The 25,623-nt window shown below is 45.3% G+C and overlaps 2 protein-coding genes across 2 annotated transcripts; both read left to right on the top strand.

The window, feature by feature from the left end:
• The first annotated feature begins 6,886 nt into the window (after positions 1-6,886).
• On the top strand, positions 6,887-13,507 carry LOC134050686 (cytochrome P450 2K1-like). Its single transcript, XM_062503931.1, is given in 10 exon segments — positions 6,887-6,907; positions 6,909-7,112; positions 9,307-9,469; positions 9,634-9,783; positions 10,068-10,228; positions 10,718-10,891; positions 11,424-11,565; positions 12,119-12,306; positions 12,794-12,935; positions 13,320-13,507. Coding segments are annotated over 10 exon segments (1,533 nt in total).
• Positions 13,508-17,570: 4,063 nt separating this feature from the next.
• LOC134050315 (cytochrome P450 2W1) lies at positions 17,571-25,383 on the top strand. Its single transcript, XM_062503301.1, has 9 exons — positions 17,571-17,768; positions 19,363-19,525; positions 21,347-21,496; positions 21,572-21,729; positions 22,145-22,318; positions 23,286-23,427; positions 23,826-24,010; positions 24,499-24,640; positions 25,193-25,383. Exons 1-9 carry the CDS (start codon positions 17,571-17,573, stop codon positions 25,381-25,383), a joined length of 1,503 nt encoding a protein of 500 aa, XP_062359285.1.
• The last annotated feature ends 240 nt before the right edge of the window (positions 25,384-25,623 follow it).

Genomic DNA, 25,623 nt, shown 5'->3' with positions numbered 1-25,623 from the left:
GGTGCGTCCTTGGCATTTGTACATCGGGAAATGGAGGAGGAAATAGCCGAACTTGGAGCCTGGTGTCTGCAAATCCCTTCACGGAGGATCCAGCCTTGTCCAGTCTTTCCCTTTTCTATGCAGGGCTGAGGTCAGGCTCCTCCTTCCCTTCTGCCCAAAGAATAAATTCTTCACCTGTCACTGCTGAGTTCTGGGTCTCGCCTTAAAAGCTCATTTCTGGAGCCAGCTCTGCTGTCGTGTGATCCCAGAGCCCTGGGGATGGCACCGGCAGGAAAGCAGGATCAGCTTCCTTAGAAACCCAGCAGGAATTTGGATGGGCCGTCCCCATTCTGCTCAACCATCGGCCGCCCATGGGGACCACGATGTGGCTCTCATCTCTCATTAATCCTCATGGCTGGAGTTGTGCACAAGCCCTGTGAGAGCACTGAGTTATTTTGTACCTCCTACCAGCATTGGGAGAGAACCTGGGCTCCCAGCACATGGCATAAACGATGGTGACACCAATAAAACCAAGGGGGTGTTGGCAGAAGCTTGAGAAATGGTGAACTTCCAGATCCTCAAGATGTACAACAAAGAAAAACACCGCTTTTGCCTGCAGGTTTACAGCACAAACTGCAGATTCACAATCTTCTGAAAGGAGGATGAGAAATAGCTTTAATTTAGCTCACCAAGTGTTAACCGTGGATTATGATGACATTTTTTTCTTCTTTGCCCAGAGCTGCAATTGGTTTAAGGCAGTATTTTATCGTTTTAAAGTTGATTTTCTTTTAATTAAATGACTAAGCTAAGCAGAAAGAATTCAAGGCTGGGAAAAAAAAAAAAAGAAATGAAATAGCTTCAATTTTTAAGGACAGCCATTATGGAAATATTAACTGCCGCTCCATTCAAAGTGTCTTTTGTTTATGCTTTGATTGCTTTCTTATTACACTATTGAAATTGTAAATGGAAAATTACACCATGTTCTATTACATAAGCAACTGGTTTGCCCAGCTTGAAATATAAGGTTTTATTACTAGGTTTTCAGGGATATGAACAATAGATGGGTTTTATTATACAGTAAATAGCACTTTTCCACTTAACTTCGTTATGACACTTAATGGTAAAAGGGAGATACTCCTCTTTCATAAATACATGCAGCAAACTGTCTCCCAGATTTCAGACAACCGAACAGCAGGGAAGTAACTTTGGTTTATCTGGACAAGTTTAACTGACATGTCAAGCACTTGATTTTAGCAAAATGCCCAAATTGCATGCCTTACTTTCTGTCACAGTGGTCAACTTGCTGATTTCCCTTGTGGTGAGGGAAGAAGACAAAGGAAAAAGATGTTCAGAGATCCCACAGTGGAATTATTCCCAGGCAGACAGCACCAACCCTTTCCAGATCTATTTAACATCTTTACCGCTGATCTGGGTGATGGGGTCGGGTGCACCCTCAGTAAGGTTATAGATGACACCCAGTTGGGCATGAGTGTGGATATTCGGAAAATTCACTTCCCCAAGCATTGCCACAGGCTGTCCAGGGCAGTGGTGGAGCCCCCATTCCTGGAGGTATTTAAAAGCCATGTAGATGTGGCATTTGGGGACATGTGGTGGCCTTAGCAGTGCTGGGGGAGCAGTTGGGCTCAATGATCTTAGAGGTCTTTTCCAACCTAAATCATTCTGTTATTCTGTGCACAGGCTACATCAACTTGCTATATTGGATTATATATATTTTTTATTACCTATTTGTTAATTCAGGGTCTTTCTTTGGAGTTTTAAATGTTGTAGTTACTCAAATTCAGGTCAGGTATCGTAGCAGGTATTTGGTTATGATTACTTAATGTTTTTATTGCAAATGCCAGTTGTATCTTCTAGAATTTCCTTTAAAGGTACAGGTTGTCATACAATCTAACATACGTGCTTTAGCAATTTAGGACATATTTTTCTCAGGGAGATCAAATGAAATCCTCATTAGATAATCATTGTGAAGGAAAAAAAACCTCACTTGTGGATTAAACCAACCAGTTCCAAAAGAACTCAACAAAAACAGAGCCACAAAGAGCAGTGCCACAAACAGAGAATTAAATGCTTTTCACATATTATCTTTCAAAGAAATGAGAGACTTTGAGAGCATCAGGGAAATCTGAAATAGCTGCTTCAGCAAAAGGATGCCCATTGTACAAGAGAGATGGGATAATTCATGGTGTTTCACAGTATCTCTAGTCTGGAGTCCTGAGCCCTTGCCAAAAGTTAGAATGCTCAAATTAGAAGACTTCCCAAACTAGGGAAAATCTTGGCTCTTCCCCTTTCTAGGTACACAGCTTGGTAGTCTAAAAAAAGAAATAAAAATCCTTTGCTTGAATCAGAGCTTTTCATCATTAATTAAAACTGTTCTTTTCCAATCTTGTCAGATAGTGCTGAAAACTTTTTCCACTACTGGCGTTTGTCCATCAGCTGGACAAACATCTCCTCAGAAGGAGTTATTATGCACTCACCATCACTTTTTGGAAGCACCAAATTGAATAATACTTCAGAGAAGAACCTTTATTCTTTTTTTACGGGCAGGGAAACGTCCGTGACTTCCATTATTTTCTCTCTCTCACCACACTGCATCTTTTTAGAGCCTGCAGACTCAAATTATCAGGTAGTTAATTGGAAAATAATTTATTGACAAGCCATGAAAGGCTCGGAGTAAAGCACTAGGGGATTTCATAGCTTGACTTGGGGTAGCTGTAGGAAATTAATGAGTTGAACAAGACCAAGCACATTCAGATGCTGGAATTTGTGCCCTTGAGACTGCTGTTCCCAGCCCAGGCACAGGCACACCTCAGAGAAATATCCTTCCAGGATCACTCATTCCTACACCTCACCTTTGCGAGGCAAACACGCCGCCAGCTCTTACATAAGGCCTCTTGCTCCATCACTGCCACAGGCTGTTGTAAACCATTTTTCTCCCTTTTAATCCAGGTTCCTAGACAAGCAAAAATGCAGAATATTGCCAGAACAGTCTGGGGAATGGGGATTTCTGTTGTGGATGATTAATGAAATATTATTGTTTTGCGCTTACAGGGAAATTGCAGTTTCATGCCAATAAGGTCAGGGCCTTAATAAGTTATGTGCTCTATAAAGATGTACAGAGTGACAGTTAATTTTCTGTTATTACCGAGCCAAAGCCTCATCAGTTTAGAGAGGACCTTGTAGAAATAGCAACACTGCACTGAGAGGTGAAGCAAACCTTCATTTTAAATTGCTCCTTGCAATTCTGGTACATCTAAACCCACATTTCCACCTGGATCAAAATGGGCCCAGAAGTAAGATGCTGGGACCCTGCTTGTGCTGATGCCAACTAATCACCCTTCATGACATGCCTCTAATTTCTCTTGGATTAATACAATTTCTGCAATATGTTGTTGAGAGAGAAGGAAGCCAGAGATCCAGAACAAAAAATCCTTGGAGCTGTGTTGAGGAATTTGATTTATCAGCTGTTTTCTGAAAATCATCTCTTTATAACCTATCCTACCCTACTTAATACTCACCTCCCAGGGCAGGCTGCCTTGACTGTAAATGTAGATCTGAAAGATCATGGTTCTAGCTCCAGTTACAAGGGATTTTACTGCAAATATTTTTGCAGATATACATATTAAAAAAGTACAGTACCAGCACCAAAGCCAAGGATCTCCCATGTGCTCTCACTGAGTGAGACTTATGAAATAATGGCATCTATTCAGGCCAAGAAGGAGACTTTTAAAAGCAGCAAAACTCCTAAGAATGGTAACTGCTTAACACAGGTGGGAAATACTCTCACCTTAGGCTCTGCACAGGGACAATGCACTATTCTCATGCACAGATTTTTTTATTTTCTTCTCCCAGTGACCAGACTTATCACATATAATATTTCAATATTTCAAAGAATATGGAAAAAACCACCAAAAAAACAAACAAACAAAAAACAACAAAAAAACTCCAAAAAACCAAACCAAACCAAAACAAAAAAAACCCAACCAAACAACAACAACAAAAAAAAACCCAACAAATAAAAAAACAGAAAAAAACCCACAGGAATCTCTTTTTTAAAAAAATTACCATAAATTAAAGTTTTTAAAAAATATTTTTTATTTTTTCTTCCCAAAGTAGATTTGCAACCCACACTGATTTGAGAGATGAATGAAAAGAAATTAAAGAGTAATTTGTATAAAAATGAGCAAAGTGAACCCTTGAGATAATGATCACTACCCTGTAGTGATCCTGTAAAAATAAAGATTTGCAGGGTGGGAAGAAATGGGTGCAGTCCAATAAAACAATGCAGTAATGATGAAAAATTGAAAGAGGTCAGAGTCGGAAAGCTTTTGATTTCTTTCTCCACTGGCATTTGTCAAGGCAAGCAAAATCCATTAGCAAGGAGCAGCCTGAGTTTTAACACATCTGGGTCTTTAAAAATGTTAATGTTTAATGGGGTGTGCTCAGGCTTTATACATCCCTGATAACAATGCATGGCTGATAGGCATCTCTGGTGGCTGTAAAGCAGTGGCAGAGCCTTGCAGGGCACACAAGCACTTGGTGTTCACTCTCATGGTTTATGATGTTATCAGCAGTCATTGACTGAATTATGGCCTTATAACAACTCTTTCCCTGCATTATCCTGCAGTTTCTCTAGCTCTGTTAACCTGTGTCCCATTAGAAGGTGATGTGACCTTCCCCAGATGAGCACACAGGAGTTACTGTGGTGTTTAAGTGCAGGCTCATTTTCCAGGGGGAACTGATGAGTTCCCTGAGCTGTGCCCACAAAGTCTGCTCACCTGAAGGGGGTTCTGCCTTAGGCTGGTAGAAAGACAAAGACGTGAGCTGGGAGCGACGTTTTCCCCCAGTCCTGTGTGGGATCCTCACCTGTGGGCCTGTGGCTGTAGGCTGTGTTCAGGATTGCACACTGGAAGCTGAGGGATGTGAGGAAGAAATGGGGGTGAGGGCATCACACTGGCTGTATTTTAAAACTGCAAAGTTTCCCTCCCTCTGGAGAGCTCATCCATCCTTTCTCACAGGCCTCAGTCCAGCAGGATGCATGTCCACGGGCTCTCTACTGGAGAAAGAGTCTCACCCCATACTGCCACCACAGACTGAAGTCCTAGGGAAGGTGCTTTTGCTGGCACTGGCAGCAGCCAGCTCTACTCCAAAAGAGCTCTATGTAACCAGCAACAGATTTCCTCCTTTAGTCCCCAAATGGCCTCACACTGGTTTTTTTTTCCTCCCTCTTACTGCACATTCTAAAGTCTCAGGAGTCCCAGTAGTCACACCGTTTGCTCAGAGAAGAATCTGGCAGAACAGGATATTCTTGGAAATGTCTGGGAAAGGAGGGTGCAGGCCAAGACCTCATAGCTGTGCAGAAGATCTTGAGATGGACGTGACCATCCACTGTCCTCCTCTCTTTGCCTACTCTGCTTGGTCCTCTTCTGCACAGGAAAGTTCCCCCTTGTGATAAACTCCACTCCTGATAACAAACCTTGGAGAGCAGGCAGACGTGTAGGCACCTTTTGCATGTCAATCTAGTTAGAGTTGATTGATTCCCCTTGCCTTTGGCTAATGTACTTTTATTATTACTATTATTAATAAATAATCATCATTTTTCCATCAGTGTAACCTGCACCCGGGAGCCTTGGAGAATTCTAGCAAAAGAATTTTTAAACTAAAGATTTCTAAAGGGTTGAACAGCAGCACAGCCCAGTAATCTGCCAGAATCTCCAACTGGGGAGTAAAATATCCCCAATGGAGATAATGGGATAGAGCATCAAATCAGCTCCTTCCCCCAGAGCCACCATTTCTACAAGTGGCTTCATGTTCTTGGTCACTTCTGCTTTGTTGTCATCCCCTAAGGATGCAGAGGGTGGGAGTGGCTCTTGGAGTTGTCACCTGGGCACGTGGGCTCTTGCAGGACCCTGCCCTGGCTTGGGACATGACTCAGTACCTGCAGGGCCAGAACTGCTGCCATGTGCTCCTCCTGGCTGGCACCTCCTTGGCAGCAGCTGCCCAGGCAGCCTCCATCCTCTGCCTGGCCAGCTGCAGAGTCTGATCCTGGCTCCTCCCAAGTTCCAAGGATTCAGGATCTCTTTCCCAATCTAGACAGGATTGCCTGCAGGGGACGGTTTTTCTCAGAGAATGCAGCTGTTCATAAACAGAGTCATCACCAATTGCTGAGCCAGGCATGGCCATCCAGACACACAGTTCTCTGGGTAGTAAACTGCCAAATAGTGACTGAAGTGGTTTCAGGGGCATTTTGGGATTGTAGGAAGGGGATTTTTGGGACAAAGATAAGTTATTATGCTAGCAATAAAAACACTGATTTGCTCAAGGAAGTGATTTTATTGGGGTGGCAGGAAAGCAAAAAGAATCAGAGCCGTCACCTATAAATAGATCTACTCCTGTCAGCAATCTTGAGTTAGCACATCTTCATGCCATTCCAGCCTCTCCGTGGTCAATCTTGTCCTCCCCGAGGGCTTGCCTGCCAGGTGCACCATGGGCCATGCGTTATTGTGGGCTTTCCTTCCTGTGTCCTGCTTCCTCCATTGCATCACCACTGGTCCAGCTGAGTCCTGTGACATGGCACAGTGACAGCAGTCCAGCATGGGTCCTGTCCTTGAGTTCTGACCCTAAAATCACAGGGAGAGCAACACACCCATAACACAGTTCTTCACTGGAAAACAAACACCTCATCCCAGTGTTGTGGATGAAATAAGAGCTCCAGATTACGATAATCCATGGTTCAGAATAAAAGAGGGTGTTTTATTTGGCAGGAAAATGGAGTACATCTGGTCTAAGTGGACGTAAACAAGTCTGCAGAGCCCTTTACTCTGTGTAAAGCCACTTCCCCAGAAGGTGTGTTCAGGCAATGACAGCAGGGCTATAAAGGGACCCCAAGATGCTCATACCCTCACCTGGCTTTGGACATGGCTGTGCAGAGTTTCCTGCAGTACGTGGGCTCCAGCTCGCTGCTCTGTTTGGCAGCAGGGCTGTTTGCTCTCCTTTACTTTCTCTCCAGCTCCAAGAAGTCAGTTTGCAATTTGCCCCCTGGACCACGACCTCTTCCTCTGATTGGAAACCTGAACGTGGTGGACCTGAAAAAGCCGTTCCAGTCGCTGACAGAGGTAGGGGCTGAGTGAGCAGGCAGGGGGCAAATGTGCAATTCCTGCAATGAGAAGTGCAGCTGGGGAAATAGAGATGTGGTTGTGTTGGCTTTGTGTGGAGGGCAGCAATGAGATATGTGGCACACGGGCAGGCTGGCAGAACTTTATCTTCAGAGGTGCACACACACACTTGTGTTTCTCTATATGAATATAACACACACACTCTTTTATTTATACACACTCAAGCATAGACCACCCACCCCTTTCAATCCACTCCAAATTGTTGGTGTTTTGAGCCCTTCAGAGACTGCAGGTAAACAACTTGAGTTGGGCCAGGCTGCTGCCATCAAGAGATGTCTCACTGCCACCAGACCTCTAGGAAGGATGGGTGGATGGAAGGGATGAAGCAAGGTATAATCCCCACAGCAGAGGGAAAGCAGATGTCCTAGGCACACCTTTCCCCAAAACTAATTGTATCTCTGCAAAGCACAACTCTGCCTCCCCAGCCCTCCCCCTGAACACACTGCCCAGGGTGGTTGAAGACTTGATGCATGGATTTTATATGTCTACCTAAACAAATCACTTTTTCTTACACAGCTCCACGGATACTTATATTTCTAACAGAGGGGAGAAAAAAAGAAAAAAAAAAAAAAGAAAATATTTAAATATTAAAAAGCCAGGGGCAATGTTTGTTTCAGAAATTGCCTGCTGTGTTCCCGTAGGGACCTGGGGACAATTCAGTGGAAATTCAGATTTTATCTGGTTGCTGTAGAGACAGTTGAGGTGCTGTGAGGGACCTGTCACATGCCCTGTGTGTGTGCTGCTTTCTGGACACTATGGTGGGGGAAAGCTGATCCCCAGAGAACTCCTTCAGCCACTCGAACATCTGCAGTGAGAGGGCAGTGCAGACAATGCAGTCCTCCAGTTAGCTGTAGAAGAAAGGCCATCCTGTGTTGCCAAAGTACAGAATTCCTACAGCAGGCACACAGTGCTCACCTGCCTTGATTTATCAGGCAGAGGGTTGTGTAGAGATGAGTTCTGATGGGCTTCTGGTCCTGAGCTCCCCTCTGATCCTGGGTATATTTGAGGATGTTGGTATGAAACTATTTATGAACTATCTTTGGAAGAACTGGGGGATTTTATGGTACAAACGTCACATGACAACACCAGACTAATTTCCTATAATCTGCCAAGAAGCTTTATTTGGGCCTTCAGGCCTGCCACATCCAGTACTTGTGCTGCTGAGTAAAACCAGAGTGGATGCCAAGAAGCACTAATGTAAGGAGATGGCCAAAGGAAGGCTTGGAGGCAGCTGTGATTCCCTGCCCCTGGGCCTGCCACACTCTCTGTGAGCTGCCAGGGATAAAAGAACCAGTGCTAATGTTATCTCCCAAGCCGTCAAACCACTGTTTGATGAAAACAAATTCAATTTGTCTGGTGTAATAACAGGAGCTGCTTCTAATCTGAAATTCAATTTGTGAAATCTATCTAATGCATAGAAAATGATAACCCAGGCACACCAGAAACAAGAAGACATTTGGAGTGGATGGCTTGCAGTGTGTTTAAATGAAGCCTAAAATACCAGTGAATGATTAGCTTGTCAAAGCCACCTTTCAGGGTAACAGATGATTCATTTTTAATTTGCTATAACAGCCTAACACCCCTGTGACATTATCTACCCGAATATGCTTCCTAGTGGGATTTAAGTTTCTGGTGGCCAGCAAATAATTCTGTGATGACTGCAACACTACCCACCTTGCCATAATTAGAGACAAGTGCTGTCCTGAAAGAAAGAGTTATTGTCTGACTTTGTTTTTGCAGTGTTTGTGGCTTCAGCCTCAAAGGTGTGTGCACACCCGCTTGCCTCAGGTCACCAGCACTACAATAAACAGGTCTGCCTGCTACAGCATTCTCTAACCAGCCTCCAAGGTGGTATTGCTGGCCTGTTACTGCAGAACACCACAGGAATGCAATGGCACTTTATTGGCTCCCCTGATAGGAGCAGTGATAGCAGACACCTTGTTGTGCAAACAGGGCTGCGAGCAGAGATGCTGGCAATCGATAGCTGTAGCTCACTACCTGAATTACAGCAGCACCTGGAGACATCAGGCAGGGCTGGGAGGCTCCTTTTGGTCTAGAAACCACCTAGAGTGGCCAGTACTAGTGTTTGAGTCCAAATCTGGCTTTGAATGAACATATCTATTCACCTTGACAGCTCTCCAAGATATATGGCAGTGTCTTCACGGTGCATTTTGGACCCAGGAAGGTCGTGGTACTGGCTGGATATGAAACCATCAAAGATGCCCTTTTAAATCATGCTGAAGAGTTTGGAGAGAGGGCAGAAATACCCATATTTAGGAAAATGACACAAGGAAATGGTAATTGACCTTTTGCTTGGATAAGTTTTGTCTCTGTTCGTTATATTCTCACAGCAGAGGGTACTGTCCTCTTCTAGATCACTTTTTGTGATCTTAGGAGGTACCGGTGTGTAAGAACATTTATGAGCTACAGGTGCCATAAGGATGTTACACCTTTATTTTAGGCATAGCATTCAGCCATGGAGAGCTGTGGAGAACTATGAGAAGATTTACCTTGTCCACACTGCGAGATTTTGGAATGGGAAAGAGAACCCTTGAGATCCGAATCCTGGAGGAAGTAAATTCCCTTATCAAATATTTTGAATCCTATCATGGTGAGTGTCAAGTCTTTCCTCCAGAGACAGAGAGCAGGTCTAGCAGAACAATAAAGATTAATGAAAGTTTAACTCTGAGCAAATGGTATCTCGTGGTTAAAGTTCAGCATACAGTGCAGTAGGTTATTGAGCCAAGGCCTTAAAACACTGAAACAGAATTCCCTGCTATGAATTCTGGGTGGGGAATGAGTTTTCTTTGGGAGCTCAGGACTACATTTCCATAGGAAACCAGACTGAAATGAGCATAATCATTTTGTCAATTGTTTCCATTGCTTGAAATACAGGGAAACCATTTGATACGAAAATGATACTCAACAATGCTGTATCAAATGTCATCTGCTCTATATTATTTGGAGAGAGGTTTGAATATGATGATCCAGTATTTCTAACTTTGCTGAAGCTGATAAATCAAAATACTAAGCTGTTGGGCTCTCCTATGGTGCAGGTAAGAGCTTGATTTTATGTTTTAGCTGTTAGTTTTTTGGGGGCTATCCAGTTTTCAGCATTTGTTCTCCTGGCCTCCCACATATTTCTTCTTTAGAACAAGAACATTATCAGCCAGTCAGCCTGTACAGAACACATCTGTGGTTCTGTATCTGCAATGCACAGATTCCCAGGCTCCTGCACCTACTCTGTGAAGCTTATTAGTAAAAGAAAAACAATAAAACAAAACAAAACAACAAAAAAAAAAGTCTTCACAGAAGGAACAGCTTTACCCTCTTTGAAGAGCACAAGCACAATCCCAAACCTGCCTCCTTGAACTACAGAAAAAACACTCTATTTCTTCAGGAATCCAGAGCTCCTTAGACTGCAGAATGGGGAGAATTACAGCCTCAAAAGCCAGGGCATAGGACAAGGGACCAGCAGTGGGATTTCAGATACCAGTGTGTGTTCAAAAACACCAATTAACATTAAGACCTCTCTTGCTCTACAGTTATATAACTTCTACCCATCCCTTGGATTTCTGTCTGGAGCTTCCAAGACCGTGCTACAAAACATCAGTGAATTGAATGCTTTTCTCCAGAAGCTCTTCCAGGAACACCAAGAGGAGCTTAATGAAAATGACTTAACAGGCTTTGTTGATGCCTTTCTGGTGAAGCAAAAACAGGTACTTTAAAGCTCCGTCCCATTGTCTTTCTGTTCCCTTAGCTCTAACTTATTCTTAGGACTGGCCATCTGTCAGGGACTGGGAGTGAGTAGAAACAGAAGAACTGCAGTGAGCAGAATATATCAAAGCTCATACTCACACTGAGCTGTGTTGGATTCACTCACAGCCCCACTGGAACTGCTGGTTAAAGGGATTTAGTTGTTGAGACGTCCCACAAGGGTGAAGTAAATTCTCACTCAGCACACATAAGGAGGAGCTCATCCCAAACCTTCCTGCAAGAATGGTACAGTGATAAACTCTGTTGCAGCAAATAAATTCCAATTTATTGGAATTATTTCTAATATCTTGACTTGGGGATTACACATATGCTTGGGACCAGACAAATTCCACACAGCATAGGCCTTAATGCTAAAAGACTAAATGTTTAGTTTTCCAACGCATATAAATCACAGAAGGCTAAAATGCAGATAAAAATGTTGGCAACACAGTCACATAAGGGTATCACTTGCTGTATTATCCACATGTTTTGAAGGAGTCAAAGAAACCACACACTGCATTCAGCAATGGGAACCTGATGTTTTCAACCCTGGACCTCTTTGCTGCTGGGACAGAGACTACATCCACAACTGTGCGCTGGGGGCTGCTTCTGATGATGAAATACCCAGAAATTCAGAGTAAGGAGGACAAGTCTCTTGTACAATTTATTGTTGCATGCTTAAGGCTTTGGTTGTAGAAGGGAGTGGAACTCATTCAGTGTTGCCCAGAGTAATTATTCTGAGTGCTCTGAGAGAGATAACAAGCGTTGACTTTTGAAAGGAATTTTATTCAGCTGGATTGCAATAAACCAGCCCAGCCAAGTGGGAGAGGCTAAGGGGCAGCCTACAGTCACAGTAAAGCTCCCCCACCATTATTCACCCGCAGGCTATGGGCTTACGTCACTAAAGGTCTCCTCAGGAGCTGATTCTGATCTGGTTTCTGTTGAAGGTTATGGGGTAACAAAGGTGTGTAATGAGAGTCAGGCATGAGATGGACTGTACTGACTCCGTTCAAGCTGCCTTAGCTCAACAACAAACCTGAAAGAACTACACCATGCCCTGACTTACCCATTTCTGCTCTTCCCAGACCAACCTGCCATTTTTCTCTTTTATTCATCTCAGCCAAACTGGTAGCCATTTCAGTTGCAGGATGAGATTGTTATCAGCTTCTTCATCCTTTCCTCCCTCCAAGGAAAGATTCAGGAAGAAATGAACCATGTCATCGAACCAGGAGAGCTGCCTAAGTTGGAGGACCGGAAAAAAATGCCTTATACAGAAGCAGTAATACATGAAATACAAAGGTTTGCCAATATTGTCCCCATGGGTGTATCACGATCGACTCCCAGCGATGTGAATTTCCGAGGCTATGTGATTCCTAAGGTGAGCTCTGAGGCTGGCAGCTTATGTTGCACAGATTCCTCACAGCTTTCTTTAAAGCAGATGAAGAAATGCATAACTAACTAAAGACACAGCGATGCATGTTTTAATCTGTGCTGTGACCCTTTGTCTTGGATCCAGGATAATTATTATAAACACACAATAGATTGTGGTCTGGTACAGTTGTTTGAATCATGATTAACCAGAGATTTAATTAAATCACATTGGTAGGAATCTTTTATGTCAAATGTGGAACCTCTACCCCAGCACCTATGTTGAAAGACATGACTCTGTAAGAAAGGAATGTTTAGTGGTCCAAAAATCAGAACAGCAGTTACTGAAAAAAGACAGAGCCACGATGGGGCAGAGAAGCATCCTCCAGTTCTATTTGTCATGTCTTATTTGCGTCTTCACATCAGGAAAAATAACACAGTCTGGCTCAAGTAAGAGGGTGATCTCCTCCTCCATGAGTTTCTTTGATCCCTTTCAGGGTACTGAGATTATTCCACTGCTGACCTCTGCTCTGAATGATGAGTTACACTGGAAAACCCCGAATCAGTTCAACCCTTCCCATTTCCTAGATGACAATGGGAACTTCATTAGGAGAGAAGCATTTATTCCATTCTCCATAGGTAAGAGGGGTGTGGGTGCAAGGTTAATGGCAGTTCCCCCTGCTTTCAGGAAAGTATGAAAGCCAGGGACACAGAACAGAGGGTAAGGGATTTCTGGTCATTTCTCCTGTCCACCATTGCTGTAGGCAACCACCTCTTCTTTGGGAGAGGTGGGAGACACGGATTTACTCACAGTCACTGAATAATTTCAAATATCTACAGACTTCTGTGTAGTTTGGGATCAAAACAGTAAGTAGCACCTCTAATATACAGGGAGAAGGAAGGGAAAATTTCGTACCTCAGCAGCCTGCTCTTTCAGACTGCACCTCCAGCTTAGAAGGTCTCAGACATCAACACTAACAGTTGATCATGCTGATCATTAATTTCTCCCTTGGTTGTTTTCAGGACGAAGGGCTTGCCTTGGTGAAGGACTGGCCAAGATGGAGCTGTTCCTCTTCTTTTCTGGCTTGCTCCGCAAATTTGTTTTCCATCCTCCTCCAGGAGTGGATAAGTCAGACCTGGATCTCACTGCTGATGTCGGCTTTACCTTGACTCCCATGCCTCACCTGGTTTGTGCTGTGCCCTGTGAATGATCACACAACACAGCATTAGAGTAGTGAGCACTTCAAGCTTTAAAACAAATCTAGCTGCAGTGGGGAAAAGCTGTCCCTGAGCTTTAGGGGAAGGAGGACACCAGGCAAAGTTATTTTCTCTCATTCATGACATTCTCTCCAACAGCTCATGCAATGTCTGTATAATGCAAACCCTTCAGACAGCTCTGAGTTTTGCTCTCAGAAACTCTGATTCGTTTCTGGAACAGCACATCAGAGATGCTGTTTTCAGGACAGTTTGAAAGGGTGAAATGCCTTGAGACCTCCTCTACAAATGTAACCCATGACAGTTCTCCCCTGACAGCCTCTGGGGGGAATTTCTCAGCCCGTAGTCCAAGCCCTATAGCAGAGCTGATTATCAATGGCCCAGCTGGAGACAAGAGATACTCAAAGGATCTGGAAATCTGCTCAGGATGGTTGTTCAGCCGAGTCTCAGACTGAGCTTCCATTGTGCGATACAACCTGCCTTATCTTTATTACAGAGTCCCAGACACAAGGGTGTAACATGGGCTGATGCCAAGACCCAGGCACAGGACAGTTATCAGGAAACATCTAAGTGGTTTGGGAAGTGGGTTCTTTTCACACCAGGCACTTCATGCTGAACAGCCCATTTATGATGGGGCCAATTGAGCAGCTTTCCGCTTCTGCTAAGAAAGGCGTTTCTACCACTCCCTCACCTCTCCTGGCTTCATGCAGGCTCTGGCACTTGTCCAATCCCTTACTGGGCCATCTTAGATCCCTAAACTGGCAGAAAATGAGCAGCCATGGCAAGGGAAGAGTTCCTGAATCAGTGTGGCTGAAGTGATACCAGCCTGTGGCAGTGAGGGCAGTGGAACTGGGGCTGGGCAGCAGCACTGCCACACTCTGCCAGAGAGCTGGGACAGGCTCAGCCCCCTGCTCCACCTGCGCCTCAGGAGCTGCACTTGCTCTGTAGATCTTCTCTACCCTTCACAGAGAGAAAGGATCCTTCAGGAGATGAATCAGCTGCCATAAGGTTAATTCATTTCTCACTCTCTGCACTGAGTGCAGGGTGGACCATCATCCACAGGCTCCTAATTCCAAACTTCAGTCTCAATTACCAGGTGTGTTGTGATGAATAGAGACAGTATTGTCCATTCAGCTGAAAATGGGGCAGTTATGGTAAACCTACAGCATAAAACTAAAGTTACTGTCATCTAAAGCTGAACTGTGCTGCAAGTGGAAAGAAAGAAAGGAAGGAGAAAGAATATGAAGGGATGACAAAGAACGGCGGCCTCTGGCCAAGACACTCTCTCCTCACTAGCTTTGGTTCACACGACTAAGGGCAGCACTCTAACAGTGATTCTGCACCTTCTACTTGTGCTGGCATTGCACTTGGTCAGGGGCTGTGCCACAGCCAGCTCCAGCTCCTGGGCACAGCTCAGGGAGTGCCCAGCCAGCTCTGTGACAAGGAAGCCCCTGCTGCTGCACTTGCTTGCATTTGTTTTGCTGTTGCTTTATTTGCAGTCCAACTGCTGCAAGCCTGACCTTATCACTTACTTAATCATTAAATATTTTGTTCTGTTGATGTTGATCTATCTGGTGTGACAGTATGAAGTTAATTTCAGGTCAAACTGATAAAGCTGGGCTGCACCACCTTCAATACCCCTGCACGACAGAGGTGAGCACAGGGATCCGTGGGCAGCCTGCAGCCAGGACATGTTCAGCAGCACAAAGAGTGAGCAATACTCAGCCACAAACACCTCAAAGGAAATAGCTGGATTTCTAACTCCAGAAAATCCCAACTGCTGTGTGAAGCAGGACATAGCTCTGCAAGGTTCTCTGATGTGGCCCCTTTCAGTGGTTCTGTGTCTCTTGCCCTTGCTTACAAGGAACCCATCACAGTAAAAGCCAGAAGGAGTTATCTGAGGCTGCACTGCTGGTCAAGAATGGGTCTGGCAGGAAAGGTGCAGAGATTTTGGAGGACTTAAGTTAAAGGCTGCAGGGCTGATGTTTTAGTGGCCCAGGCTGGCTGACTGGCAGTGGCGTGGTTGCCTTTAGGTGGCTGATACCCAATGCTCCACATCCTCATGAAGTGACCACCCGGGTCACAAGCGGTGGCAGAATGCCACGTGGGCACAAGGGATGGAGGACAACTGGGCCACGAGCACCCTGAGGGGCCTGGCTGTCCCAGGAATGCACCTGGAGCAGTGTCAGTGTCTGGCAGGTGTTTTGTGCTCAGCTCTGTGTGCTTAGGCAGGGCAGCACGTAGCAGCACGGGCTCCGGAGCGAAACACGAAACACGTACCAGACACATTAGTGAGACAGGAATTTCTTGTCATCGCAAGACTTTTACTTACCTTTGTCATTTTAATGCATTGCACTCAGAGCCTGACTTGAAAAAAAAAACCACAATGCGCTCCCCCTGGATTTTCAGAGATAATTTAAATCTCTTTCTGAAAGGCCTTTTATGAGTTCGGAGGCTTCGAGGGCAAGGATGAAACACCAGGAGAGCAGCAGCAACATGTAACTTTTGCCCCTCAGGGTGCTGCTGGTCCAAGAAAACCCTGCAGGAGCAAACATTTTGCCCAGGCACAGAGCAAAATGTGCCATTGCAAGTTCTCATCACAGTGCCCACGTTCTGCACCCTGTGCCAGCCACGATCCTTCCTGCCTGTCTTTACAGCCCCTCTGCCTCTTAGCTCATGGAGCAGGCAGGGCTGAGTCATGCTAGGCATGCTCTGGGGGAAACCGTTGCCTCCAGCCCATTTCTTGGAAACTAATAAAAAAATAAATCCCAGAAATGTTGCGACACAATTGCTGCTTCTGCTTCTGGGTGGCTGTTGTGCTGCAACATCTCCACACCACGCAGGCAGCTCTGGTGAGTGCCCAGTAGCCACTCGCTCTGGGACCCTGCTGACCATGCCCCACTCTGGATCAGATCCACCTCCTTCCTTGCCTTCTTTGCATTTACAAGTCTGAGGGCCCATATTTGGTGAATAATGGCCTTTATATGATCTAACCTTTGGACAAATGTACCTTTAGCCTTGAGCTTCCTCATCATGTAAGATAGCCCTTTCTTCCGTGAATGATTTTATTCCTTTGGCTGGTTATACCAAACTTCCTCCTGAAAACCACTATTCATCCAGGTAGACCTCAATTATTTTCTACAAGGCTTAAGCCTTTATGAGGGATGCAAGCTCCAAGTGTTTAGTATCTTTGACTTAAAATAGCTCCATTCTCCTGCCTTGTCCCCCTTCTGGAGCCTTCCAGGTCAGCTGGCTTCATTAACTTCATTAACTTCTTCCCTCTATCCCTTAGAAGCTGTTCTTGAAAAACGAAGCCCTGCCAGAAGTTCCAAATCTAATTTTGTCTTTCCATTGCACTCATGAATCCACTCATGATCACTTGATCCAAGCTAATTTTCTGCGGCTAGCTATTACATGTCTTCTACCTCAGACACAAAGTCTGAAATCACAGCCCTCCCGGGCAGTTCAGAGCTGACTTTATGAAGAAGTTTATGGGCTACAAACCCCCAGGGATAGTTGGGCTTTACCATTATTAGCAACCTTTGATCTTCACTTGACTTCAAGAAAGCCAAAGTCTCCTTTAACAATACTGATTTTTCTCTATTAACACAGATATCTCAAATCCTAGCTAAACCTGAATCTGGAGGTTCTAACAGGATTCCAAGAGCCTTTTTATTTCCCTGTGTCAGCAGAGTGCTAGAAGGGTCATAGTACTGCTAATGAAGGACCTTGAGGTCTCAGGGAGGAGGAGGTTACAGAGGAATGCCAAGCACCTTTTCCCATGTGTATGTTCTTGCACACACATGCATGGGTTTGTAATTTGAAACTCTCTTTACTTCTGGACAGGCTTTGCAAACTGCTTAGACCACATTCTCTGAGGTGTTTAAAGAGGGTGGAGTATGCAGTATTTATTTAGGTACTCTACAAACCTTAATAAGAATTGAGTGCTTGTAGCAATTGCAGAGAGCAAACAGAAAGCCAGCTGGCAGAAACTGAACAGTGCCACTGCATTTTTATTGCTTCTAACCCCAAAACACAGATTATTACTAAAAAAAAAAAATGTCTTTTTTAATTTCACTTCTCTCTGATCCTGCATTAGTTAGTCTGCTGTGTGCAGCAGTATTATTAGCTGTAGCTTATTTTTCGACTGGCTATAAAAATTCAGCTTTTAAATTACCTCCTGGTCCAACTCCTCTTCCGATCATTGGTAACCTGCACTTGGTGGATCTTAGAAGGCAAGATAAATCACTAATGAAGGTAGGACAAAGAAACCCTAACCTGGACCCTCATAGATTTTAATGCTGCCTGGGATGTATCATTGAGAACTTTTTGTCTTTTTTTAATTCAAACTAAATTGTAAAGGTGTGAAAATTGCTTTATAGTATCTTTCTGGGCTTCTTCTAGTCAATGTCTGTGTTGATGCAATGTAATTTAGGAGCAATCAACCATTAAAAAAAGACCTCTGGGTAATATGGGATTTCTTCATGTAATTGTGATGATGTACATGAAGTCTATAATGCTTGTGGGATTTGAAATATTAATTTGACAGCTTGGACACCCAGGAATCTTTTAAAGCATTAGGATATAACTAACATGAATTAAATTGCTTCCCTCCCCTATGCCCCGGAGATCTGGCAAGAGGAATTGCACAATGCAGTGACCCCAAAACTGCCAGAGAGGGCCAAACCCAGGCGCTCCATTGCAAAATCCCTTTCCCTCTTGATGAATGGGATACTCATTAAAGCCCGGATGGCAGTGCAAGGGAGACATGGCAAAGCTGTGCCAAGGAACCAGAGTGAATAACCTGGGAGCTCTTGCACCAACCTGTAACAAAGACAACTTACCCCACTGATGGTGGTGAAGTGTCCCCTTGTGCAGGACAAGGCTGCTCCTGGGGCATTCCCACCTGGCTTTGGGGGATGGCTTCCTCGGGGCTGACCCACACTGGGGTCACAGAGAGAGTGAGCAAACAGGCAGGGGGGTCACAGCCAGGTGTCCACGGCTCCTGTGGCAGCAGTGCTCAGCAAACACTGAGGCTGTGCTGCTGGGGTTACTGCTGCCATGGGGTGAGGCCCCAGCACCTGGGGCTGTTACTGGCAGTGTCAGGGTTGGGGTCAGTTTACCCAGCAGGGCTGGGCAGACGCTGCTGCAGCCTCTGAACGACGCTTTGGAATTACCTCCGCGTGCCTTTGTCCCTTGCTGGGCTGTGCGTGGATTGCCTATGTTTGCCTTTGCTTTGGGATTACTCCAGGGGGGTTATCCCTCCATCTCACGCCACGGAGAGCAAAAAATAGTGTTTGTACTAAACAGCTGGCCCTGACTGGGGTTTGTTGGGTGGGCACTGATGGGTGATGGTGCTCTCCCTTAGACTGCTCCTCTGGTCTAGTAAAAGGATGGAGTACATCAGGAGCATCAGACCAAAGCTGTCCACTGTGACAGCATCATTAGTTGCACTGAGCTATCCTCTCTTTTTTGGTCTTTCTCCAGTTTGCCAATTTTAGCTGCCATTTGAGGTCCAGTCTTTAGATGTTTTTTGTTGTTATTGTTTTTCATTTATTTTCTCCTTAACAGCAAAACCAGATTAGTGATGCACTGATCAGGGTAGGGGCTCCTTCATGCCAAGAAGCCTAAATTCCATAGAGATGCCAGCAAGGCATCTGTACAAAATGCCTCATGTTTGACCATGACAAGCTCTGGCTCACAGGTACCCTTCTACAGGTAGTGGATCTGAAGCCATTCCCAGCAGGATGCCAGGATGCCAGGATGAAAAATGTCCTTTCAGACAGCAAGAGGTGCTGTTCTGTACACACTCCTTCCCTTCCTGACCATCACAGCTCTCCTCTTTTTTCAGCTTGCAGAAAAATACGGCCCCATCTTCACCCTCCACTTTGGGTTCCAGAAAGTTGTGGTTCTGACCGGGTATGAAGTTGTGCGAGAGGCGCTTGTGAACTACACAGAGGAGTTTGTAGACAGACCATCCATCCCAATATTTGACCAAATTCAGAACGGAAACGGTACTAGAGCAATGAGTGGGGGGAGGGAGGGACAGCGCTGTCGCTTCGTGCCCATGTGATGATGATGATGATTTCCAGCTGATAAGGCACAGCCTAACTGTGCATCCCTGGAGCCCAGCTTTTAAACATCCTCTTGGGCCCATCTGAAGACTAGTGACAGGAAACATTTGGCTTTCCTTGCACGCAATGAGTCCTGGCTTTCCATCATTTCCGTTGACACACTTGCAGCCCATCCATATCCAAAAAGTTGAGGGGTGGGAGGAGTGGGATTTTTGAAGACGCTGTGGTAATTCTGGGGTTAATCTCTGTGAGATGTCACTGTCACCACCATGTTTATGAACTCTCTGCACGTTTCCAGGAGACTTTGGACTACCCAGCTTGGCTGTTGGGAGCTGCTGGGTTTTTCCCTTTCTCCCGCTGCCTTTGTCATGTCAGTTCCCACACCTTTGCCTCCCCACAAAAGTTCTCAGACTGACCAGCTTAAAACAGGTTCAGGCAGAAGCAAGAGGCTGAGGCTGGAAATTCACCCCCACCAACAACCCCACAGTTTTTCCAAGGTAACTTTCTACCCCTGACTATTTCAGAGGACTTTTTGAGTTATCCATCCTCTGCTTCATGTGAGGCTTTAGCTGGGAGAACCAAAAGACAGCTTTATATTCCAGCCACAGACTGAAATTGGGATTAGAATTAGAAATTAAATTACCCAGCCATAATATCGATAGATGAGTTAATAGCTACACAAACAAAAGGAATCGATGAGGAGAAAGGTATTTTTTAGAGCTAATTTACATTTAAAACATCCCTGTTGGAGCCTATCAGTATTGCATCATAACTCCTTTTACATTTACCTTCTCAGCCCAAGTCTGAGGCACTTAGAGGTGACCCAAAGATGGAAATTCTCTGGGGCTGTTAAGCAACAATGGTCACAAATTTTCCCATTCAACATTTTTTCTTCAGAAAATGCCAGTTTGTTGACTTTGAAGATGCTCTAAGAAAAGGAACGATCCAGATGAAATTGCATAAATTAAAGAAAAATTAAAAATTGAAGTTTAGAAATTTGTTTTGACATATCCAGATTAAAACTACACTGCTTTAAAACAGAAAAGCAAAGATATTTAAAAGCCTCACAGCCACAATGAAGATGTGAAGTGCTGGCATCCAGCTTTTCAACTGACCACAATCTGAGATAGTTTTTGGATTATTGACCCGACTTTTTCTTTACAGCACTCTGACAGGATGAAATACCCATTCCCTTCTTGGAGGTTCTAGAGATCATCGTGGCATGAGTTCAGAAACTTCCACAATAATGTCAGTACCTTTGCCTTTGCTGAAAGTACAGCACGGCTGGGAATCTCCATAAAACAGTTTAGGGTTGAGGAGACTGAATTATCCCACCCCACACAGATAAGTTACCTTTATGAGTAGAATAAGATGAAGGGAGAAGCTTCAGACACACAAGGTGCTTGTAGCCCTAGACTCGCACCCAGCAGGGTCAAAAATGTCCCGTGACTCCCCCCAGCTCCACAGCCAACCCATACTGGTCTGAAAGCCACACCTGCCCATCTGCCTCTCAGGAGAGGACTGGGGTGACTGAGCTGGGAGGGAGCTTGCTTTTCCCAAACCACAGGCTCAGTGAGAATGGAGCTGAGAGGATACAGGGATGAGGCACACAGAAAGCAGGGGACCTTTAGTCCCTAAATCCATGTGAAAACAGGCAGCAGAAACACCTGCGGAGCTCCCTGCTCACCCAGTGCCCCGTTTGCTTTGGTGTGGGGAGCTCCTCTGTGCCTGAGCCCAGCACATTTCTCACGGGCTGCCCAGGTCTGTTCTTCTCCATCGGGGAGCTGTGGCGGACCACGCGGAGATTCACCGTGTCCAGCATGCGCAACCTCGGCATGGGGAAACAAATGATCGAAGGCAGAATCTTCGAGGAGCTTCACTTCCTCATTGACATGATCAAATCCTTCAAAGGTGAGCTGGGGATGATCCCAGGGCTGCCCACGGCTGCTCCACGCTCACAGCTTTCCCATCCTGCTCCTGCTGCAGGGGAACCTTTCAGCCTGCCGTCCTTCAACTGCGCTCCCATCAACGTCACCTTCGTCATGCTCTTTGGGGACAGGTTTGACTACAAGGACCCAACATTTCTCACTCTCTTAAGACTCATAGATGAAGTTATGATTCTTCTGGGATCCCCAAATTTAAACGTAAGTAACCTGGCCCACAGATAAACAATTTTTTTATGTGAGCCGCACCAACCATAGAATTTACTTCAGCACTTTTCAAATGTTCAGAACCAGCCATTACACCTAAAACGTGACAGTTCTCCACTTGCCACTTTGGTCGCCAAAATCTGCTGCCAGATTCCCCTTGCCTACTTTCCTTTTGACCCATCCTGCACATCTGTGTGGAACTAAAATGAGAACTGAATTATGGTTACTTTAGCTTTTGAAAATCTGCCTGGGAAGTCCCTGGGATTGTGAGATATTGCTGCTAAAGAGGAAACTCAACTGATACATTGGCCCTTAGGAAAAAGCTGTTTCAGCATGTGATTCTGTGTGATTCTGTGTGGTATTTCTGCAGGCCTAACGCTTCTTTTTTTTTTTTCAAATTTCTCATTAGTATTTCAATTTCTACCCATTCCTTGGATTTCTTTTCAAAACCCACAAGATTATGCTCAAGAAAATCGATGATGTGCGTGCCATTTTAAGGCAGTACATGAAGGCGAGCAGGGAGGATATCAACGAGAACAGCGTGAGGAGTTACATTGATGCACTGATATTCAAGCAACAAGAGGTATTGGACTGCTTAGCTCTGTTGGCTGTTTGCAAAGTCCCCTTTGGATTTTCTAGCTAAAAGAGTTGCTGAGTCTTGATTTCAGTCATGTCATGTAAATCTATTGCAATCCATGCTGTTACTCCAGGGGTATTTAAATCAGATGCCAGGCTCTTAAAATTGGTACATTTTTCTATCAAAATTAAGATACAAAAGCTACTCTCAGTCCACTCCTGAAATAGCAGCACTAATAATGTGAGATCAACTACTCGCTCCTAGTAGAAAATGCATGAATTCACATGAAAGCTGACTCTGCCTTTCTTTTTTATGAAAACAAATCAATTAATCATTGATACGGTTGCTCCATCAAGATGAATGATCCCCTTAAAGCACTTGAATGATAAATCATCAGTACAAGTCCTAACCCTGCCCTGCATCTTACTTAGCTGAGGCTCGGCAGTTTCACACATCAGTTGATTTCATTCAACACAAAATATTTGGGCTCTGAGCTTTTTCTTCTTTCCAGCTGGATCCAGGCTGACCTTAGGCATTAAGTATTCCACTCAGCTGTGTGGAGGAGGAGTTAGCACAGCTCCAAAGTCCAGGAAGAAATGGCCTGAAAGATGATTTTTAGCATTGCTGTCAGAGTCCCTCAGAGGTAGGATTAGCTGAATCTGCTTCTGTTCAGGGCAGAGAGCAGGCTCTTTCCAAACCTGCAAGGCTGAGTCTGTGAACAGCAGCCAGCTCTGGGTTTCAGCCTGCTTCCAGGGGAGATGGGTGTTGAACCAAAACTCCCCTCCAAGCCTTCCATCTGTGGTGCTCCATCTCTGGTGGATGCTGTGCATTCAAAATCAGGTCTATTTTATCAGCCAGTCCACAAACACAACACCACAGCCAGCTGTGCTGTAGGTTATGCAGCATTTCCCAAGCTTGCTGAATAGTCAGACTGATGGTTTTATGGCTTTTCTTACCTCTTGTGTTTTTCAAGGAGAAAAACAAGAAAGACAGCCTCTTCCATGATGACAACTTAATGGCATCCATACTTGACCTGGTCATGGCTGGAACAGAGACCATTGCCACCACGCTCCAGTGGTCCATCCTGCTCATGATGAAATACCCAGAGATTCAAAGTGAGCAGCTTTTACCTACTCCATCCATGGCAAGGCTGAAATGGGGAAGGAAGAGGCCTGGCCTCAGATCCACAGCAGCTCTTTTGCCTTAAGAGCTGAATGCTAGCTCTCGTCTGTGATGAACTCCTAATGCAACTAGGTGCTGATCAAAGTCACAATAAAATAGCCCCTTTGACTTGCTAGGAGAGAGGATGAGTGGAGATCAGAGCATGATGCTGAGGAAACAACCTACCCACATGCCTGAATTAAACACAGAGCAGGGAAACCCACACACTGCTGCTTTAAGAATCCTCCCTCTCTTCAAACTCTGGAAAAATGGAGGTTTTACCCCTAAGCCAAATCCAAGGAGGCAGTTGGCTTACTTACTGGGACACATCCCTTTTGTTTGTTCATTCCAGAAAAGGTTCAGGAGGAGATTGGGAGAACGGTCAAAGCTGGGAGCTGGGCCACGTACGAGGACAGGAAGAACATGCCCTACACCAACGCAGTGCTGCACGAGGTGCAGAGGTTCATCACCCTCCTGCCACACGTGCCCCGCTGCACTGCTGTGGACACCTACTTCAGGGGCTACTTCCTTCCCAAGGCAGGTATCTGCTCCCTCCCAGGAATACAAAACCCTCCCCAGGTCCGCCACTGCCACTGGACAGTGGTTTCTTTAGAGGAAATTACAGGACAGAGTCCAAAACTCTCCCCAGAAGAGTTTCTATATTGGGCCCACAGTGTGTCATAGGACTCAATCCAGCCCCTCTCATGCTCAGGACTTCCTCACTCCATGAGTAGCCCTGGTTTCCCTCCTTGCTGCCATCTGCACAGTGAAGTATCTGCCAGAGAATTAGCAGGATCTTACCTTCCTCTTGAGGTTTTCACAGCACCATGGGGGGTTTGGCATCAATCCTTGGCACTAGTGGGAAAATCTCACTGATGCCTCTCTGCTGGCTGATGGGATAAAACCCTCATGGTCTACACCTACCCTAGGTGGAGCAAATCTCCTGGGACACCAAAGTCCGTGTAAGAAAATGAACCAAAACAGTGCTTTGCTATCTTTTGTGCCTTTGTGTACTTTTCTTCCAGGGTATAATTGTAATCCCATCCCTTACCTCAGTGCTGCTGGATAAGACACAATGGGAGACACCACATCAGTTCAACCCCAACCACTTTCTCGATGCTGAAGGGAATTTTGTAAAGAAAGGTGCTTTCCTGCCCTTCTCCACAGGTAACTAAAAGGCTCACCTGCACAGAGCTGGGGCTGTGGCAGGGCCATTTCATTACAATACACACTAATGAGGTCTTAATGTCTAAATACTGCCCTTAACTCGGTCAATAAGAGACCAGACAACTGAATGGAATTAATTGCTCTGCCACTGCTAAATATAGCACAAAGGAGGGTAGTAAAGAAGAAACACACTCTTATCTAAAAGTGATATGTAAGGATAAATTCCACAGGAAAAGTGAGTTTCAAACTATTCCACTTTGGAAGGAGGTGGCATCCTTCTATCAGGCCGCTTTCCAAAAGAAAGGGTTAAAGATGCTGGGAAGGTTGGAAGAGCTAAGGAGAGGAGAGGGCACACCATGAATGTGTAATAGCCTTTGACAGAAGAGACCGGGCAGGAACCTTTAGCAACAGAGGCCCCTCTACTCCAAAATGCTTTAGTGCATCTCGACATTTCCTTCCCGCTCCCGTTGCAACATCTCAGATGCTAACGTGTCCATGGCAAACATTCCAGCTGGATTTTGCCAGAGGTAAACACTCTGCTCTCACCTGCAGGGCGACGGAACTGCATCGGAGAAAGCCTGGCCAAGATGGAGCTGTTTGTCTTCTTTGTAGGGCTGCTCCAAACATTCACTTTCCGACCCCAGCCGGGCGTTTCAGAGTCTGACTTGGACCTCACCGTGCCCCAAACGACTTTCACATTAAGGCCTCAGCCTCAGGCAACCTGTGCTGTCCTGAGGGAATAGCCTTGGCCTTGTCCCAGAGCTTTGGGGTCCAAGACCCCAACTTCGCTCAAACTCGCCATCCCCCCATCCTGCCACACCACCACATCCCCTTCCCACTGTCTCCAGCCACTCTCCCTCCACTGTTCCATCCCCATCAGGGCTGCTCTTTGCTCCTGTGCTCTGGGGGAGATGCAAACACAAACCATGGTGCTGACAATCACACCCCTCTTCTCAAGGCAGACCGTGCATGGAGCTGCTGAA

This window comes from Cinclus cinclus, chromosome 16 (assembly GCF_963662255.1).
Source record: "Cinclus cinclus chromosome 16, bCinCin1.1, whole genome shotgun sequence".
Lineage (NCBI taxonomy): Eukaryota > Metazoa > Chordata > Aves > Passeriformes > Cinclidae > Cinclus > Cinclus cinclus.
The sequence above is the reverse complement of the archived record's forward strand: the minus strand, read 5'-3'. Positions and strand labels throughout refer to the sequence as shown.

Coding starts and splice junctions, on each gene's coding strand:
- LOC134050315 (XM_062503301.1), top strand. CDS start 17,571: ATGTCTTTTTTAATTTCACTTCTCTCTGATCCTGCATTAGTTAGTCTG. Junction 19,526..21,346: donor CCAAATTCAGAACGGAAACG/GTACTAGAGCAA, acceptor CGGGCTGCCCAG/GTCTGTTCTTCTCCATCGGG. Junction 23,428..23,825: donor GAAATACCCAGAGATTCAAA/GTGAGCAGCTTT, acceptor TGTTCATTCCAG/AAAAGGTTCAGGAGGAGATT.